Here is a 19392-nt window from a genome sequence, read left to right on the forward strand (position 1 = left end):
ACACAGACACAGAGACACAGACACACACACACACACGCAAGCACAAACACACACACACACACACGGACACAGACACAGACAGACACGCACACACACATACACATACACCTCACAAGCGTTGTGTTATGATGTGAATATGTTGACGGTGAGGAAGGCAATGAGAGCTCCTATCAACGCCTCATTCTGGGTAAAGGCTCTAACATCTCAGCAATAAAGTTTTGTTTGTGATTTGTTCTTTAACGCCGCACTCAGCAATATTCAAGCTACAGTAAAGTACGGTTATAACGAACTCAAAGGGACTACTTATTTTAGTTCGTTATAACCGTAGTTCGTAGCATTTATACAGCGTAACTACAGCAAATAGTCGCGACCAGCAAAGTAAGTTCGTTATATCCGTCAGTTCGTTATAAGCGTGTTCGTTATAACCGTAGTTTACTGTATATGCCGGCGGTAAGTAAATGATTGAATCAAGTGATTGACATCATAAACATCGATCTAGGCAATTCGGATACGATGACATGCATCAACCAAGTCAGAGGGTCAGACCACCCGATCCCGTTAGTCGCCTCTTACGACAAGCATAGTCGCCTTTTACGGTCAGCAGTAAGGAGCGTCCTGTAGTACTTTGAAGATGTTGACGATGAGGAAGGCGGTGATGGCGCCAATCAGCGCTCCAGTCTGCGTAAAGACTCCGTACCATATCATGGGGTTGCGGCCGCCCTGTCGCAACCGACCAGCGATGGACACTTTAGCATAGGTGAGAAGAAAGGACACTAGTGCCCAGGATGTCACCTGAAAAACAAATTGTAGAGATTCAAACAGATTAATTGTAATTGGACTTTTGTGGATAATGTTTTTGTTTCTGCTACATGAGACCTTCCGTCCACCTTGGCGCGGCTTTAAAAAGTTGTATCATGATTTGTCAGATTTCTTTCCAGGTAAATACCAAATTGGTGTAGGACATGTTATTTATTTATGAGAGTGAGTCAGTATGGTTTTACGCCGCTTTTAGCAATATTCCAGCAATATCACGTTGGGGACACACATTGTATCCATGTCGGGAATCGAACCCGGGTCTTCGACGTGACCCGACCGCCCCTTTATTTATGAGAACATGTATGGATCACAAAACCTGGTGAATCTAGGCTTTAATCTCATTGCCAGCACATCCTGGCGGTTTAGATAGATTCAACTCTATGCCGACTGTAAACAAACGTAACGTCTCATAGACTAGGGCTAGAGTTGCTTCCCTTTGATAAATGATCAGACCAATGAATTGCCCCGAACAAGTACAAACAATCTGTGTAGGCTCTCTCTCTCTCTCTCTCTCTCTCTCTCTCTCTCTCTCTCTCTCTCTCTCTCTCTCTCTCTCTCTCTCTCTCGGCTTATATTATTATTTACCACAATGGCTCCCCCTGCCTCGATGCCGGTGAGGGGAGGATACGGACTCATGGCAGCCAGGACGATCAGATAGATGCCGAAGCCCGTCCCGCTGATGCTGAGGGCGGAGATGAGGATGGTAGATGTGACAGGCAACACGAGGCTGAAAAAGCAAGCTACAGGGTTGGCGATGTTGGTGATGATGGCCACGAGATGGTAGGTGTCGAGGCCATATGGGATGCTGGTGTAAGACTGCACGGACAGCAGGAAGCTTGTGATGAGCATGTTGATGACGATTGTCTGAGTCAGGAGGAACCAGAAGGTCGGCGTTGAGATCTTGCCTTGTTCTGGGTCTTTTATCAAGACCGTTTCCTTTGACGTCTCGCTGTTGGTCGTGTTTGTTGATTCATATTTGGGCTTGCATACAGTGTATGCACCCTTACGGCCGTTTCCATTATCCGTGTCGGTCTCAAGCAGGTAGTTCGCAACCCGTTCCCCCTTGCAGTAAGGAAGGTAGTTCAGGAGAATGAACGATATCAGTGACACGATCATGAGGCCAAATAAAATAAGAAAGAAGACTTGGACCGAAAAACGGGGAGTTCCAAACATTGGAAATATAGAAGGGACAGTTTCGTTGTACCAGGTCCCATTAGTGAAGTTGGATGAGGTGTGACTTCCGTTGACGCAGCTGATACTCCCAGCGCCTTGACCAAGCGCTGTAAGTCCTGGAATCAGCCCACTGAGACCCTCGCCGATGAAGAACGTTGGTAGATAGTGTGGCTTCAGGCTCGCCATGAAGGCCAGGAAGGCTAGGGACGAGGTGCAGTCCACCAGAGCCAGGATCAGGTTGAGGGCGAGCAGCGCTGTGGAATGAGGCTCTCCTGCAACAATCGTCGTCTCCTTCCAGAAGAACGCCAGCAACATACAGGCGGCCATTCCTACGACTGAAGCAGATATGTCGTTATTAGGGACAATAATTTCAAAAACATAAGTTGGGTTTTACTCGTTTTTTCCAAGGGAGTTAGTGAGTGGGTTTAACGCAATTTTGAACAGTATTGCAGTTATACCAGAGCGTGCTCGTTCGTTGGAGGAAATCTGATGTAACGAACCACGGAACTATAGTAAAGAACCACGGAACTATAGTAACGAACCACGGAACTATATAGTAACGAACCATGTAACTATAGTAACGAACCATGGAATTATAGTAAAGAACCACGGAACTATAGTAACGAACCACGGAACTATAGTAACGAACCATGGAACTATAGTAAAGAACCACGGATCTATAGTAACGAACCACGGATCTATAGTAACGAACCATGGAACTATAGTAACGAACCACGGAACTATAGTAAAGAACCACGGATCTATAGTAACGAACCACGGAACTATAGTAACGAACCATGGAACTATAGTTAAGAACCACGGAAATATAGTAAAGAACCACGGATCTATAGTAACGAACCACGGAACTTATAGTAACGAACCATGGAACTATAGTAAAGAACCACGGAACTATATAGTAACGAACCATGTAACTATAGTAACGAACCATGGAATTATAGTAAAGAACCACGGAACTATAGTAACGAACCACGGAACTATAGTAACGAACCATGGAACTATAGTAAAGAACCACGGATCTATAGTAACGAACCACGGATCTATAGTAACGAACCATGGAACTATAGTAACGAACCACGGAACTATAGTAAAGAACCACGGATCTATAGTAACGAACCACGGAACTATAGTAACGAACCATGGAACTATAGTTAAGAACCACGGAAATATAGTAAAGAACCACGGATCTATAGTAACGAACCACGGAACTTATAGTAACGAACCATGGAACTATAGTAAAGAACCACGGAACTGTATTAACGAACCACGGATCTATAGTAACGAACCATGGAACTACAGTAAATAACCACGGAACTATAGTAACGAACCATGCAACTATAGTAACGAACCACGGAGCTGTAGTAACGAACTACGGACCTATAGTAACGAACCATGGACCTTGCACTTACCAATAATGAGCGCCGATACCGGGTTTTCCAATTTGGCATCTTTGTAGCAGTAAACAAGAACGGCAAATGTAATTGGTCCAACGTTGGCAATCTGACTGACGATGATGATGTAGGATGGGAGGGTCCATCCCTCCGGCAGGGACGGCACCAGCAGCGGCAACTCCACCCACACCCCGTTGATGTCCACCCAGGAAGCGATGCCAAAACAACACACAAGGAAATGAACAAACAGTTTACTCTCGGAGAACAGCTTCCTCAGCCCCATCACTCAACCTAGTCATGTAACGGTAATATTTCAGACTCACGACCCTCCGCTGACCCCGTGAGGTCGTTACAGGCACGTCGATGACATGCGTAAGGTGGATTCAGTGTTGTCTGGTCGTGACCTCTCGTGCGTCTCCGGTATCGTGACCTCTCGTGCGTCTCCGGTATCGCCAATGACAGAGAGTGTCCTGTCCAGGTGATTAATAGTTCGTGAACAAGTTTATCAGATTACCTTGGCCTGTAATAAGATAAGGACGCTTAGTTATTCATGATTATGTAAAGAATTAATGCACATACATACTGTTAGCGTATCACACACACTCATTGAATACGCTGGATAGTATAGCCACGGGTTGCAGCGCGATGTGCAAACACACCTGAGCTGCCATCGCACAACAGGGCAACCTGTACACTGGATATAAGAACACAGGTAATGTCATTCATGACGGCAATGGAACTGGGGCTTCAGGTCACGATATAACGCTTAACCTCTGAACTATCCCACCATCGTAACAGGAAACCTGAACAGAAGATTGCAGGCTGTTCCTGATGCAGTAAATATCCCACCAAGGTTGTGGTTATACGTTACTTAATACACCATGCTCATAATTATTGTCACTCCCCAGATATATGCGTGTTATTATAGGGGCGACAATTCTGTAAATCGTGAAATTAATCCTTATGAGCATGGGTATAGTAACGGTACTACATATTTATATTTGGTCAGTCGCCATGATGGATTAAGTCCCGTTACCGACAACGTGACGCTCGAGATTGCATTAAGGAGTAGATTAATAAAAATTAACTGTATTTTTGATAATTTTGTAAAATATCTCATGGATATAATACACATGCGATGTAGCAAACGTAAGAATAATATAGATTTAATTGAAAAATAGACTTATTCTTAGAACAAGTTAATTGATAAATTAACTGTTATTTTGGTACATGTTATTATCACACCATTCCCTATACCTCTCGGGGGCGGTCGGTAGCCTAGTGGTAAAAGCGTTCGCTCGTCACGCCGAAGACCCGGGTTCGATTCCCGACATGGGTACAATGTGTGAAGCCCATTTCTGGTGACCCCCGCCGTGATATTGCTGGAATATTGCTAAAAGCGGCGTAAAACCATACTCACTCACTCACTATACCTCTCGCCATGTGAGCCTGCACAGGTTTATTGTAAAACCGCGGTAACTATCTTGCGAGAAAAATAACCGGTGTAGAAATCATATTTTATCCTCTCGGTGTCCATACGGCTTCACATATAAAGAAAGCACCAATAAATAGACAGTAAGCATTACAATGTCAATATTTACACGTCACCATGTTTGGTCTGAGCTCCGTACCTGTAGTGAAATTCGTCACACAATACATGAGGCCTCTACGCAGGGCCTAGTTTCCTTGGTTGAACCCGCGGGCGTTCAGTTCTGTCAGACACACTTTACCCCGGCGGTTAATGGAGAATTAAGTTCATAAAATCTACCCGACGTTCAAACGAGACCCGGCGTTTATTAGAGATCCAGCGTTCAGTCGAGGAAACAGGTAGACGCTATTTAAGACCAGCGTAGATTACTGGGGTCCTGAACTAAGAATAGCCAGTCGACCCCAATCAGTCACGGGGTCATCCTTATACAACGCGAACACTCAGAGGACGCTGGTTTTGATAACTAGGGACAAACTTGCCTTGTTCATGTTCCCAAAGTGCTTATAAGTAGTATAAAAATATCCCGTAAACATTCAGCTGTTTGTTACGACGTACGTACCCTGGGCCTTCCTCAATGTCATAGACGAGGCTGTGACACGGCCCTGATCGGCAATACACCTTCGGCTGATCGTGAAAAACCAGTGAAGCTTCCAGCCTTAAGATTTAGTGTCGTAAACAGGTTACTAAGAGCAGGTGTCTTCTGCAGGGGTAAGCTTGTTCATTGTGCCGTTACGGTCAGCCTGACCCAGTTCAATTTATTCGCTTGTGTGCAGATCCACAACTGCAGGATTTCATGGTTGAGGATTCCACGCAGGTATTTGAACACCTGTAAGGTTTTGTTTTGGTTCCTGTCATTGGGGTCAATATCAAACTTTCAAAATGGAGTAAGCGTTACTTTTTTTAGTGAGTTTGGTTAACTCCGCTTTCAACAGTAATTTGGCGTGTCAGCTTAATGTGTGAGAAAAGCCCGAAGTGACACAGGTCACAGAGGTTAACCACTTTGCTTAAAACCAACGAGCACGGGTATACCGACAAACCTAGAGACAAAAATCAGGCGAACTGTGATTTGAACCCACAATCATAGGTTTCTGGCGTGCCGCAGACAATCGGGACACCCGTCTTCCTCTGGGGACACTGTGCGGCAACTGTTTGTTGTGAATGATCTTTCACATCGCCATGTACATCGTACCCCGACGGAGTGGATAGCTATTCATAATATCGATCACTGATTGTCTGGTCTAAATTCGGTTATTTACAGGCCGCCGCCATAAAGCGGGAGTGCTATAGTGTGGCGTTATATAGAACAAACAAATCGGTATGATTTCCGAATGTTTCTAAGTTTACTTACCTGACCCCTATAGGAGACAGTCGAGTGTAGGGTTAAGTAGGATGTACCGCTGGTGGACCGTGCCTGTGTCAAATTGCGGAACACGTCGCGAACACGTGGTCTGAAGGACAGCACGCAGTGAACGGGATATATACTTGTTATGTTTGTTTGTTGTTTAACGCCGCACTCGGTAATATTCCATCTCTACGACGGCGGTCTGTAAATAATCGAGTCTGGACCAGACAATCCAGTGATTGACATCATGAGCATCGATCCCCACAATTGGGATACGATGACATGCATCAACCAACTCAGAGCCTGACCACCAGATCCCGCTAGTCGCCTCTTACGACAAGCATGGGTTCCTGCAGACCTATTCTACCCCGGATCTTCACGGGTCTCGTAAATTCTGAACGTATTTACCTGTGTCAAAATGCGGAACACGTCGCGAACACGTGGCCTGAAGGATAGTACGCAGTAAGCGGGATACAGCCTTGTTGTGACAAATAGAACATGGGTTTGTGTAAAAGCACGAAAAGAGCTTAATGTATTGTACTTCTATTGAAAGACAGTAAACATGTCTAGTTTTTGCCGTAAATGTTTCAACGTGAATGTCGCTCAAGACTTTGTTTGTAACGTTTGTTTGTTGTTTAACGCCGCATTTTTCATTTTTTCAAACATTAATAATTTTATTGGTCGGTAAAGTATAATATGTAACCACACCAGGTATTAGGTGAAGTGATATGGGGTTAGTAATATCTTAAACAGCGATATATAGCACATACCTACTATCATATAACAAGTACCCTCCTTTCACAAACCACAACCTGTAGCAAGTACCCTCCTTTCACAAACCACAACCTGTAGCAAGTACTCTCCTTTCACAAACCACAACCTATAGCAAGTACCCTCCTTTCACAAACCACAACCTATAGCAAGTACCCTCCTTTCACAAACCACAACCTATAGCAAGTACCCTTCTACATAAACCACAACCTGTAGCAAGTACCCTCCTTTCACAAACCACAACCTATAGCAAGTACCCTCCTTTCACAAACCACAACCTATAGCAAGTACCCTCCTTTCACAATCACTACCTGTAGCAAGTACCCTTCTACACAAACCACAACCTATAGCAAATACCCTTCTTTCACAAACCACAACCTATAGCAAGTACCCTTCTACACAAACCACAACCTATAGCAAGTACCCTTCTTTCACAAACCACAACCTATAGCAAGTACCCTTCTACACAAACCACAACCTATAGCAAGTACTCTCCTTTCACAAACCACAACCTATAGCAAGTACACTCCTTTCACAAACCACAACCTATAGCAAGTACCCTTCTACATAAACCACAACCTGTAGCAAGTACCCTCCTACACAAACCACAACCTATAGCAAGTACCCTCCTTTCACAAACCACAACCTGTAGCAAGTACCCTCCTTTCACAAACCACAACCTATAGCAAGTACCCTCCTACATAAACCACAACCTGTAGCAAGTACCCTCCTTTCACAATCACAACCTGTAGCAAGTACCCTCCTTTCACAAACCACAACCTGTAGCAAGTACCCTCCTTTCACAAACCACAACCTGTAGCAAGTACCCTCCTTTCACAAACCACAACCTATAGCAAGTACCCTTCTACATAAACCACAACCTATAGCAAGTACCCTCCTTTCACAAACCACAACCTGTAGCAAGTACTCTCCTTTCACAAACCACAACCTGTAGCAAGTACCCTCCTTTCACAAACCACAACCTGTAGCAAGTACCCTTCTACACAAACCACAACCTATAGCAAGTACCCTTCTACATAAACCACAACCTATAGCAAGTACTCTCCTTTCACAAACCACAACCTGTAGCAAGTACCCTCCTTTCACAAACCACAACCTGTAGCAAGTACCCTTCTACACAAACCACAACCTATAGCAAGTACCCTTCTACATAAACCACAACCTATAGCAAGTACCCTCCTTTAACAAACCACAACCTGTAGCAAGTACTCTCCTTTCACAAACCACAACCTGTAGCAAGTACCCTCCTTTCACAAACCACAACCTATAGCAAGTACCCTCCTTTCACAAACCACAACCTGTAGCAAGTACCCTTCTACATAAACCACAACCTATAGCAAGTACCCTTCTACATAAACCACAACCTATAGCAAGTACCCTCCTTTCACAAACCACAACCTATAGCAAGTACCCTTCTACATAAACCACAACCTGTTACAAGTACTCTCCTTGCACAAACCACAACATACATCACGCATTATGCTTTCCGTGATCACATTGGTATTACACGTGTATTCTCAAAAACAGTTAGAAATTAGTGTTTGTGGCATAGAATCACCAATTTCCTGAGGGATAAAATACAAGCAGGTGCATTAAGCGACATTTGCTATGTCATTAACTCACCGAGACTTGGAGAAGGCCTGAGTACCCTAGGCTGCCCATAGTTCTCACACTCCACACGTCCCCCAGCTTCTGCAGGTTATGTGATTATGACAGGAGTGTGACATCACCGTGACAGATATAGTGGCGCGCTCGTATTAATCTATTTAAACAAACATATCATACATAACCAGCCTATTAAAAAACGTACAGTGTCCTCGAGCTATACGTTCATTACATAGTTAATATCACACTGTTCTGATCTGTATACAGTAACATATGGAATGTTCATTGCATGACAAACCTATATTAATTTGGGACAGGCCGGGAAATGGAGTTTTGTGGCTTAGAGACACGATAATGTTTTTAGGACTTCGAGCATGTCCCGAAAAAAAACTACTTTTGTGTAAAATAAGATATTGGCGAAAGTTTAAACGGGTGGCTAAATTTGAAGTATAAATGACTACTTTCCTCTAATGGGTGTCTATCGTGCCTACATGTGAAGGACCCGTGAAGATCTGGGTTAGAATTGGTCTTCAGCATCCGATGCTTGTTGTAGTTGGTTGGTTTGTTGTTTAACGCCGCACTCAGCAATATTCCAGCTATATGACGGCGGTCTGTAAATAATTCGAGTCTGGACAAGACAATCCAGTGGTTAATATCATTCGCATCGATCCACGCAATTGGGATCGATGACATGTATCAACCAAGTCAGCGAGCCTGACCACCCGATCCCGTTAGTCGCTTTTTACGACAAGCAAAGTCACCTTTTACGGCGAGTATGGGTTGCTGAAGACTTATTCCAACCCGGCGTCTTCACGGGCCGATGCTTGTTGTAAGAGGCGACTAACGGGATCGGGTGGTTAGGCTCGCTGACTTAGTTGATGCATGCCACCTATTGCGTGGATCGATGCTCATGAAAGCAATCACTGGATTGTCTGGTCCAGACTTGAATATTTACAGATCGCTGTCATTTGGCTGGAATATTGCTAAGTGCGGCGTTAAACAACAAACAAACAAACTCTATGTAAAGGTTGAATGGCTACCTACATTAAGTTAGTAGGTATACACTCTTCAAAAAAAGAAACGCACAGGTAGTACGTAGTTCATTGAACCTAACTACACAAAAAATATGGTACATAAAAGGGATATATGTTATTGGAAAATGTTGGTGGCCTGATTTTTGACAAACGGTGCGTCAAAACACAGCCATTGTCGATTTGCAATGTTGTAAACGGCATTGTTTTCACACTTGTTCAAAAGTGTCATGGAGGAAAACAGCGAAGCAAAATGCACGTGCAAGTTATGGCATTCGTAACTCGTGGTAGTGGCTATAAAAATGCAAGCAAAAGCCAATAATGTGTCATTCAATTGTCAACATTTTTTCAAGTTCGAAAATGCCGAGACTCAGCGCTGCAGATCGGAACATCGCCATAGGACGTATCCAAAGAGGGGAATCGCAGTCTTCTGTTGCACGCCACGTCAACGTCCACCATAGCACCCTTTGCCGCCTTTGGGACCGATACACACAGTTCAATTCCACTGCAGACCTTGCGAGAACCGGCCGACCGAGGCTTATCACCCCTGCACAGGATCGCTACATTCGATTGTTCCACCTACGTCATCGGGGGGCACGGGTGGCCCAGTTGTCTAAGGCGCCGCGATTCGCTGTGCAGAGTTGCGTCCCTTGGGAACGCATGAAACCTATGATTGTGGGTTCGAATCCCGGTTCGCCCCGATTATGTTTCTAGGTTTGTACCATACTTGTGGGTTTCACCGAATAGGTAAACGTCTGAGACCTACATCACATCGGGCTTTCCTCCCACATTAAGCTGACACGCCGTGATATGACTGGAATACTGTTAAAGGCGGCGTTAAACCCAACTCACTCACTCACTCACTCACCTACGTCATCGCACAGCTACTGAGACTGCAGGACGCATCCCTGGTTTGAGGAGGATATCGGACCAGACTGTCAGGAACCATCTTCACGAGGTTGGAATCCGACCCAGAAGACCAGTTATCGTCCCTGTTTTGCAACAGATCCATCGACAGCGACGCTTGGTGCCATACCTTACAGCCTTGAGAAACTGGAGACGAGTGTGGTTTAGCGATGAATCACGATTTCTTCTTCACCGCCGAGATGGAAGACAACGTGTTTATTGTCGTCGAAATGAGCGTTTTGCCCAACATTGTGTACGTGAATTTGACAAATTCGGGAGACGGTAGTGTCATGGTGTGGGGGCCAGGATCTGACTTGGTTGTGGTTCATGGAAATTTTACAGCAAAACGCTACATGAATCAAAGTCTTCAACCTCACCTTCTTCTAATCATTAACCGCCAGAGGTAGCTGTTTCAACAGGACAACGCCCCAATGCACACAGCTCGTGCCACGATAGACTACCTCCATAATGCCAACATCAACGCCTTGCCCTGGCCGTCGATACCTCCAGGTCTCAACCCAATCGAACACCTCTGGGATGAACTGGATTGAGGTGTACGTTAAAGTCAGTACACGCCGCAGACACTTCCACAACTGACCAACGGGTTACAAGCAGAATGGCCCAGAATTCCGCAGGACAGAATTCGTACACTTATCCAGTCAGTGCCGAGGAGATGCAGAGTCGTGATTGCTGCCCGGGGTGGTCACACGAGATACTGAGTTCAGCGCAACCTTGTGGCCTTATGTGACATGATGAGGAACAGTTTTCAATGCCTTTGTACAACGACAACATGTGACTATCGAGCTCCAAAATTTCATATTGTATCTATGATATTTATTAGGTACAATAAATTTACTAAAAATCTACCTGTGTGTTTCTCTTTTTGAAGAGTGTATTTCAATAGTATGTGGCTACGTATATCAAACGGATGGCAATACGTGATGAAGACATGACCACATATACATTATACGGGTGGCAATTTCAGCAATAAACGACGAGGTAGTGGTGTGTGTGTGTGTTTATTTCTTCTATGAGATATCAAGATTATTTACAGCCTCTTTATGAGGAAGAGGATTTATGCATGTCAACTTCTTTATTGTGAAAAACACAACGTTTCGGAGTTTATTATTATATTATACTTCAGTGTATACTTCAGACTGAGTTTTCCGAAGTTGAGAAAAGTGATATTTTCATTGCAGTGAACATAACACTTTGACGGAACTATTGTCACACAAGAGTTACCTCCCCTTAAATTGTCTCCCTTTGTCGTGACTAGCCCGTACACAAATCGTTGACGTCCTTTTTACGTTAGGTCCACATTGACAAGGCAAAATAAAGATTGTTTATGGAGTTAATATCACTTCTTGTCGTTTGTTATTCTCTCGAAAATCTTTCCTTATAAACTATAAATTTCTCATTTAACTCGTCAATCGAGACTGTTTGTTTCGCAAAGCGCCATTTTTGTTACTTGACCAGGGCGCATTCTTTTGCTTCCAACAGCGGGGTCCTAGTTTTTCAAGATTATTTTTTGTTAAAGTTGATTTTGTATATAATCATATCTAAATGTATGATAAAGAATTTTCTGTCGTGACCCTAAATACTTTTTGATACTTTTGTTTATATTGTTTAAGATTTTGCAAACACGAAACTACTTTTTAAGTCGTCAATACAAGTGGTGGTGAACCGTCCCTGTGTTTTAGGTAGGGAGAATTAACGTTTCAAGGTTTCATATTTGTAATGAAATAATTTAATTTTCTGGTAGACAAGTACACAAAAAGTATGTAATAAATCGGATATTCTATGTGTCAAGTGAAATATCATGTTTCTCTCATCTCGTGACGCTACGCCACTCGTGAAAATGTCTATTTCTCATGAAAAACATGATATTTCACACGACACATGAAATATCCTCTAAATATGCTTACTCCTTCATCCTTCTTCATCATTTCACCTCCTAATAAAGAAGTTGACATCCATAAATTCTCTTTCTTATGTGCATCGCTTCTGAATGCCTTTCAAAGACTTGAGCTTCTTTATGGATATTAAGAAAATTAACAAGCTTTAAAAATATTACCCTTATTTATATAATGATGACTCCAGGAATACAATCCGATTTCGGCAATGTCGGACAAGTCCAGTTTTTGAACAGGTGGGTTATTTGTAACTGTACACAGAGAAAATGCGCGAAGTGGATAATTGACTGCCATTATTGGTACCTTTATTCCTTTACAGATTGCTATGTCTTTACCACTTTTACATGCAGCCATCGTTCGGCCGTTGCATTTATGTTCGTTACCCGCCTACATCATAGAGGACCAACTCACTACCCTCTCAAAAATAGCATCGTCCAATGCACGTCGTCATCAAGTTGCGAGCGTATGTCCGATTCTCCAGAAATGACGTAATGATAGATAAAAGTTTTATCGTAAAATAAACCATGCCTCGTTCTTCTCTGTTCTTTGCGATTTATCGCGCAGCTATCTTATATATTTATGTAAAGTACAGGACCACCTCCATCAAACAGGTGGAAGTATGTGAATCTCACCCGAATGTTTTCACTATATCTACACGGTCTATACAGTTTATATACTCCTTGGCGAGGATTTTTAAACCAATATCGACGAATGTTGATATATTGGATATCAAAGACACGGGCGTTCGACCCACGATGTCAGGTGATCGCACACATGTCACATTGTCCTCAAGAATAATGGAGCTCGATTCGTTAATAAAAAATGAAGAAATCGCAGCGATTTTAATATACGTCCACATATTTCAAATCGTTGCGATTTCTTCCTTTTTATTAAAGAGACGAGCTCCATTATTCTTCAGAAAACATGAAAAGAAAGACATGTTTAGAAAATGTTTACAAGTTGACTGATGAAGGAAGGCGAGGGGCGGGACGTTTTGGAAATCGACCTTGAAACTGTTGAACTCTATATGTCAATTTTTTTTATCAAAGTTCGGTTAGTTTTGAGTGATAAAAATATTACGACACTCTGTTTCCACATCATGTCCGGTATTATCCCTCGACTCATATTGGACTTTGGCCAAGCGGCCTCTGTCCGATATGGCTATATCGGGATGTTATAGAAAACAAAGGGTGATACAAATCTCGACGTACAAACACCACTGTAGCACTGGCGTCTCCCGCCTTCTGGATTTTGTGTAATGAAGACACGTCACAATATAGATATCATGCCTACTTTGTTTATCACATAATAGGTAGGTTTCTCAGCAGGATAAGGAACGGATAAAAACGGTATCACTTGGGGTCATATACAGATAAAGATTCAAATATGAAAGGTCAGGTAGGAACTACTTTCAGTGTTGATAAATAAATATGGCGTCCCCTTTGTCAATTGATGATCGTGTCAGAATTAACCTTCGGGGATATTGAGAAAGTACAGGGATAATTGTTATCATTAACAAAACAATAGTTGACGATACTGAAAATCTTTATCTAACTGGGACGTAACTGAGACATCACGCAGCCTAGCTGGATCAGATCCATATGCGTATTTGTAGACCTTTTCCCCAACGTAAAACATTTGGATTTTGCCGAAATATGTCCGATTTGTTACCTTTTGTACTTGTCGCTGCGTGTATATATCTGACTGTACGCTTCGTAACCTTATGACCAGCTATAAGCCCATGCCGACTGTAAACAAACGTAACGTCTCATAGACTAGGGCTTGGGTTGCTTCCCTTTGATAAATGACAGTTAATCTAGCTGGCGGACCACTTCCTGTATGCAGTTTCGTACATAACGTTCCCCGCGACGATTGTAAACACGACGTCTACCAACCGCACGGCGAAGCATAAAACGTGACTCGTCACGAAGCCAAACGACCCGTGAAGATCCGGGGTAGAATAGGTCTTTAGCAACCCATGCTTGTCGTAAAAGGCGACTATGATTGCCGTAAGGGTCGACTAACGGGATCGGTTGGTCAGACTTGCTGACCTTTTTGATGCATGTCATCGTATCCCAATTGCGTAGATCGATGCGCAGGATGACAATCACTAGATTGTCTGGTCCAGGCTCGATTATTCACAGACCGCCGTCATATAGCTGGGATACTGCTGAGTGAGGCGTTAAACAACAAACAAACAAAAGTAAACCAAACGTGTCTCCATCGCAGTTGTGGCCACATTCTGTGACCTTGACACCATTGACCATTGACGTCGCTCATGTCCGTCAAAATGACACCTTGAAGTGGTCGTCTGGCACGAATGCCTTCAGCGCTTAAACGCTTCCTCACCGTCCGGGCTGATATCCTAAGCAATCCTGGTACATGTATAGTCTACCGTATTACCGTAGTTGGAGGGGTGGCCGTGGTGCTTCTTTCACGTAAGTGACGTAGCCCTATGAATCTGTCCCGTGCTCAAGTAGTGACAGAGCAGGGAAGTTCACGTCTTTTCCCGTGTGCCAGATAACGGCACCACAGTCTTATAATGGTGCTTGGTGCAACGTGGAAAAAACCTGGCTCCGGCCGAAGATGATTCTGCCGTATGCAGTCGGCCGATGGCGTTGTTGCGTTGGGCGTCCGTCAGTCATGGCATGTTTTCACTGTTCACTTGCTGTAAGATTGTGATGGCATGTAAATGAAAATCCAACGTTTTTATAGCCCAACAAGTGATGTTGCTCGTGCATGTCATGTTAGCGCCAGGCTCTCACGTGCATGTGTTTTTGCGATGTCTCCATCTTTTCACCAGATTTCTGCAGTACTTCACAAATGAATCCCAATCTATGCAGAGATGACGAATGCATTTTTGGTATTAATTTTGTATGGATATCACCAACAGTCTGTCAGATATTTACTATTTTACTACTCTTGCGTTTCTGTTTTATAGTATATAATAAGGTTTGCTAAATACAATGTCTATTCCTAATACAGGATATTTACCGTCACAAAACAGAATCGCGTGATAACCTCTATTTATCCTGTAATAACTGTAGGTATGCTATACTGTATGCACAAAAAATGTTTTGAAATAGTCAATAAACTGCCGGGCAAGAGAAAGTATACATCCATGTTTGGCGGTAGCTAAAAATGAAACAAAAACGAAATGGTCAGTCGATGGTGACGTGTTTGACACGGGTATCATAGGCGATATTACATGCATCACATCAATGAGTATCTCGCATCACGTGACGTGCATATGACGTCTCAAGGAACATAGGGATTGCAATTTCACAATACACAGTGCACAGTAATGAGCAGAATGAAGTGTGAATTTGCAAGTGTGTACTTTCTTTTGACAGGCAGTTTATTTCAATTTATTAATATTCATCTTTGTCTCCTGGGTGTTGACACGACGCAGTGAACAACATAGACAGTCATAGATATCCAGTATAAACAATACCTAGCTCCCCCTAAACTATTTGAGAACAAGCGCTGTATTGAAAAAATATAAACCATTTGGATCAAAGAATGATTAATTGTGACTATGTGTATAATTCAATATTTTGTTCCAGTACTGTCACAGGTGGCACATTGATTATCAAATACAAATATTTTTAGAGGCTGTTTTCTAAATCGACTGTTTTCTCACTGTCAGGATGTGATATGAGTTTCATTTTTGTCGGGACAATATAATATATATACACATATCTGTTATTAATCCTCTGAAACAAGGTTTTATTTGTTCGAACATCATGATCCGGCTTTGTTCATCTCTTTTTATTACTGACAAAAACACAATAAAAAAACCACAAAACACCATCGCCAGAACATGAGTGCCAATATATGGTTCATAATACATGTGGGGCGGTCGGGTAGCCGAGTGGTTAAAGCGTTCACTCGTCACGCCGAAGACCCGGGTTCGATTCCCGACATGGGTACAATGTGTGAAGCCCATTTCTGGTGTCCCCCGCCGTGATATTGCTGGAATATTGCTAAAAGCGGCGTAAAACCATACTCACTCACTCACTCACTCATAATACATGTACAGCAAGATGGCAATATACAATTACAACCAATGTATGGCTGGAACTTTGCTAGATTTCTAAGGGTTCTAGCCTTAAATTGTGAAAACGGTTGGGTCATGTCATAGTAACTATTTAAAGTATTTTTCTTACATCTGAAAAATAGGAAAAATTAAAAATGATATGAAATGTGTCTACTATTAATTAGGAATTACATAGTTTATATACTCTGAAGACTCTGCGATATTCAACCACTGGCAGGTTTCCATAGGTAATAATGGTTACTGGTTCTGAAGTATAATATTGGTTTAAATATTTCATCGCTAATGTTATTTCTGTCAGAGTTCGTGGGGCTTTACAACACATTTATCAATATTCAAGATGTATGGAGAAGAGGGGGGAGATGGTGGGGTTCCTCGTGAGGAACCTGGGTCCTTTGTGTGACCAGTGAACGCTGTATTCCACTTGACGGGGTAATTGTCCCACCTGATTTTGTATGAGAATTCTGAATAACATTCAACGTACCTTTTCAGTGTACATCACAATACTTTTAACATCATCAGTGTAGAATTCCCAGCAACTTGACTTGGTAACGAGGAAAACATGTTCATAGATCTCCACCTGTTCATAAAGTGGATCGATGCTCATGATATCAATGATTGGATTGTCTGGTCCAGACTCGATTATTTACTGACCGCCGTCATATAGCTGGAATACTGCTGAGTGCGGCGTTAAACAACAAACCAACCAACTAATCATAAAGTTTACACATCGTTAAACCGCAAAAACAGAAACTGTCAATCTCTGAATACACCTTAGGCTATCAAAAATCATCTTCAACTGAAGTTATTCCCGTGGGAATCCCCGGGTAAATTTGGATCCTTGTAATCCATGCTTGTCATAATTGCCGTCTGTTGCTGAATCGGATGTGAGTGAGTATGGTTTTACGCCGCTTTAAGCAATATTCCAGCAATATCACGACGGGAATACCAGAAATGGGCTTCACACATGGTACCCATGTCGGGAATCGAACCCGGGTCTTCGGCGTGACGAGCGAACGCTTTAACCACTGGGCTCAATGTGTCATCGTGCCTCGAAATCATTGATGGTTTGGCCCGATTATTTCCAGATCGTTGTGTTATAGACAGAATACAGGGATAATCGGATATGAGTGAGTGAGTTGGGTTTACCGTCGCTTACAGTAACAGTATTCCAGTTATATCGCGGCGCGTCAGTTTAATGTGGGAGGAAAGCCCGAAGTGATACAGGTCTCAGACCTTTACAACTTTCGTGAAACCCACGAGCACGACAAACCTAGAAACATAATAGAGGCGAACCGGGATTCGAATCCACAATCATAGGTTTCTGGCGTGTCCAAGGGACGCAACTCTGCACAGCGAATCGCGGCGCCTTAGAAGACTTGGCCACCCGTGGCCCCTGATCGGTAATGAAGATAAACTTGTCCCTATCAAAAGTGTAGTAGTATGACATTGCTGATTGTGACATTAAAACATTCACTCACTCACTCAGTTTGAAAGCAATGACTTCTAGATCCGTAATTATGTTTCAACATGGCATATCCTCCTCAGAGAATTTGAGAAAAAATGTGGTTTTTTTTACATATGACTGCGCATTATTCAAACCATATCACAATTGGGTATTAGTGATCTGTCCAACCACAGCAAATCTCGTACCTAAGGGTCTAAGGCAGCACATCTACAGTTCGCTGTACAGAGTTGCGTCCCTTAGTCGTACCAGGATTCGTAGGTCCTGAGCTCTAATCCAAGATTCTCCCAGATAATGATCCTTGGTTTGTCAGCATTATACTTGCACGCATAGGTTTCACTACATTAGTCAAAGTGTGTGTGGCTAAACATTTCCTCCAACGACGTGTTGTATAACTGGAATACTGTTCATGCGGCGTAAAACCCAACTCACTCACATAAAACAGACACTATTGTCTTCATTGTCCTAACACGAATTTACTGAGGAAATAAAGGTAGTTCGGACCCATCAACATGCGTGTGCGTCTTTAAACGTAGTAAATGCAATTGTTTTCTTCAATATATAGAGCCTCGGAGTTTTCCCACTTTTATCAACTCGTGTTGATATATTTGATATCAAAAGACACGCGGGTGAGATTTTATTTATCATCCAACATTATTCTTCCAAATTTTTCAGTTTGTAGACAATAATTAGCAGTGACTTAAGTGTAAAAAGTACTGCTTACAGCTTCAGTAGCAGAGCCATTAGTGATGTCATTTAGGAGATAAACATACTGTGCGCGTTCGGTTCCAAATTCAATTTAGCGAGGTTAAATCTACAGGTAACCTAGCTCTACATTGAAAACACAGTATGTTTATCTCCATTCTACCATGACTAAATAAAACGCGAACTCTTTGGTGTTAGCAAATATAATGAGTGAAGCGGCATGGGATGTGTTCAGTGTTTTGAGTGGGTTATCGATCTGAATTACGGAATCACCGAACAAATTATGGTGCTGTATATACTCAAGCAGTTTGTTTACACCGTAATACTTCACTCGAACATATGACAGGCATTGAATGCATATAAGCACGGCAACTTGGTAAGCTAACATGAGGTGGGAATCCCTAAAGAAAACAAAGCAAGCTTTGCAATGCTTTCGCTCATCATCGCACGTCACCATTATGACGTCATATCGCTCATTGTGACGCAAAAAATATGACGTCACAGTCGTATATAGAAAAGCGCCAATATTCCAAGCTCTCTGTTGTCTCCAAAACGTAAATACATTCCCTTTGTTGATTTCTGTCGTGTTTTTTTGCACGAAATGTATTGCCACACACCCTTTGAATATTGTAGTAACCGCATCTGTTCATTTTGTAACCTGTAATTGTAGACATAATTATTCAAATATG

General features: G+C 42.7%; 1 protein-coding gene across 1 annotated transcript; it reads right to left on the reverse strand.

The window, feature by feature from the left end:
• Window positions 1-84: 84 nt before the first annotated feature.
• LOC139465299 (solute carrier family 52, riboflavin transporter, member 3-B-like) lies at window positions 85-6595 on the reverse strand. The gene is made up of 4 exons (XM_071246980.1): window positions 6236-6595; window positions 3417-3918; window positions 1402-2324; window positions 85-792 (listed from the first exon to the last, which is right to left on the reverse strand). The coding sequence occupies exons 2-4, from the start codon at window positions 3679-3681 to the stop codon at window positions 598-600; spliced, it is 1383 nt and encodes a 460-aa protein (XP_071103081.1). The 5' UTR covers window positions 3682-3918; window positions 6236-6595; the 3' UTR covers window positions 85-597.
• Window positions 6596-19392: the final 12797 nt, after the last annotated feature.

This window comes from Haliotis cracherodii, unplaced genomic scaffold (genome assembly GCF_022045235.1).
Source record: "Haliotis cracherodii isolate W230 unplaced genomic scaffold, xgHalCrac1.p SCAF_18, whole genome shotgun sequence".
Classification (NCBI taxonomy): Eukaryota; Metazoa; Mollusca; class Gastropoda; order Lepetellida; family Haliotidae; genus Haliotis; species Haliotis cracherodii.

What these genes read in the sequence shown, in the direction of transcription:
- LOC139465299 (XM_071246980.1), bottom strand. Translation starts at nt 3,681, where the DNA reads ATGGGGCTGAGGAAGCTGTTCTCCGAGAGTAAACTGTTTGTTCATTTC. An exon ending in GGTATCGGCGCTCATTATTG is followed by an intron (nt 2,325 to 3,416) that starts GTAAGTGCAAGG and finishes TATCTGCTTCAG; the next exon opens with TCGTAGGAATGGCCGCCTGT. An exon ending in AGGCAGGGGGAGCCATTGTG is followed by an intron (nt 793 to 1,401) that starts GTAAATAATAAT and finishes TTTGTTTTTCAG; the next exon opens with GTGACATCCTGGGCACTAGT.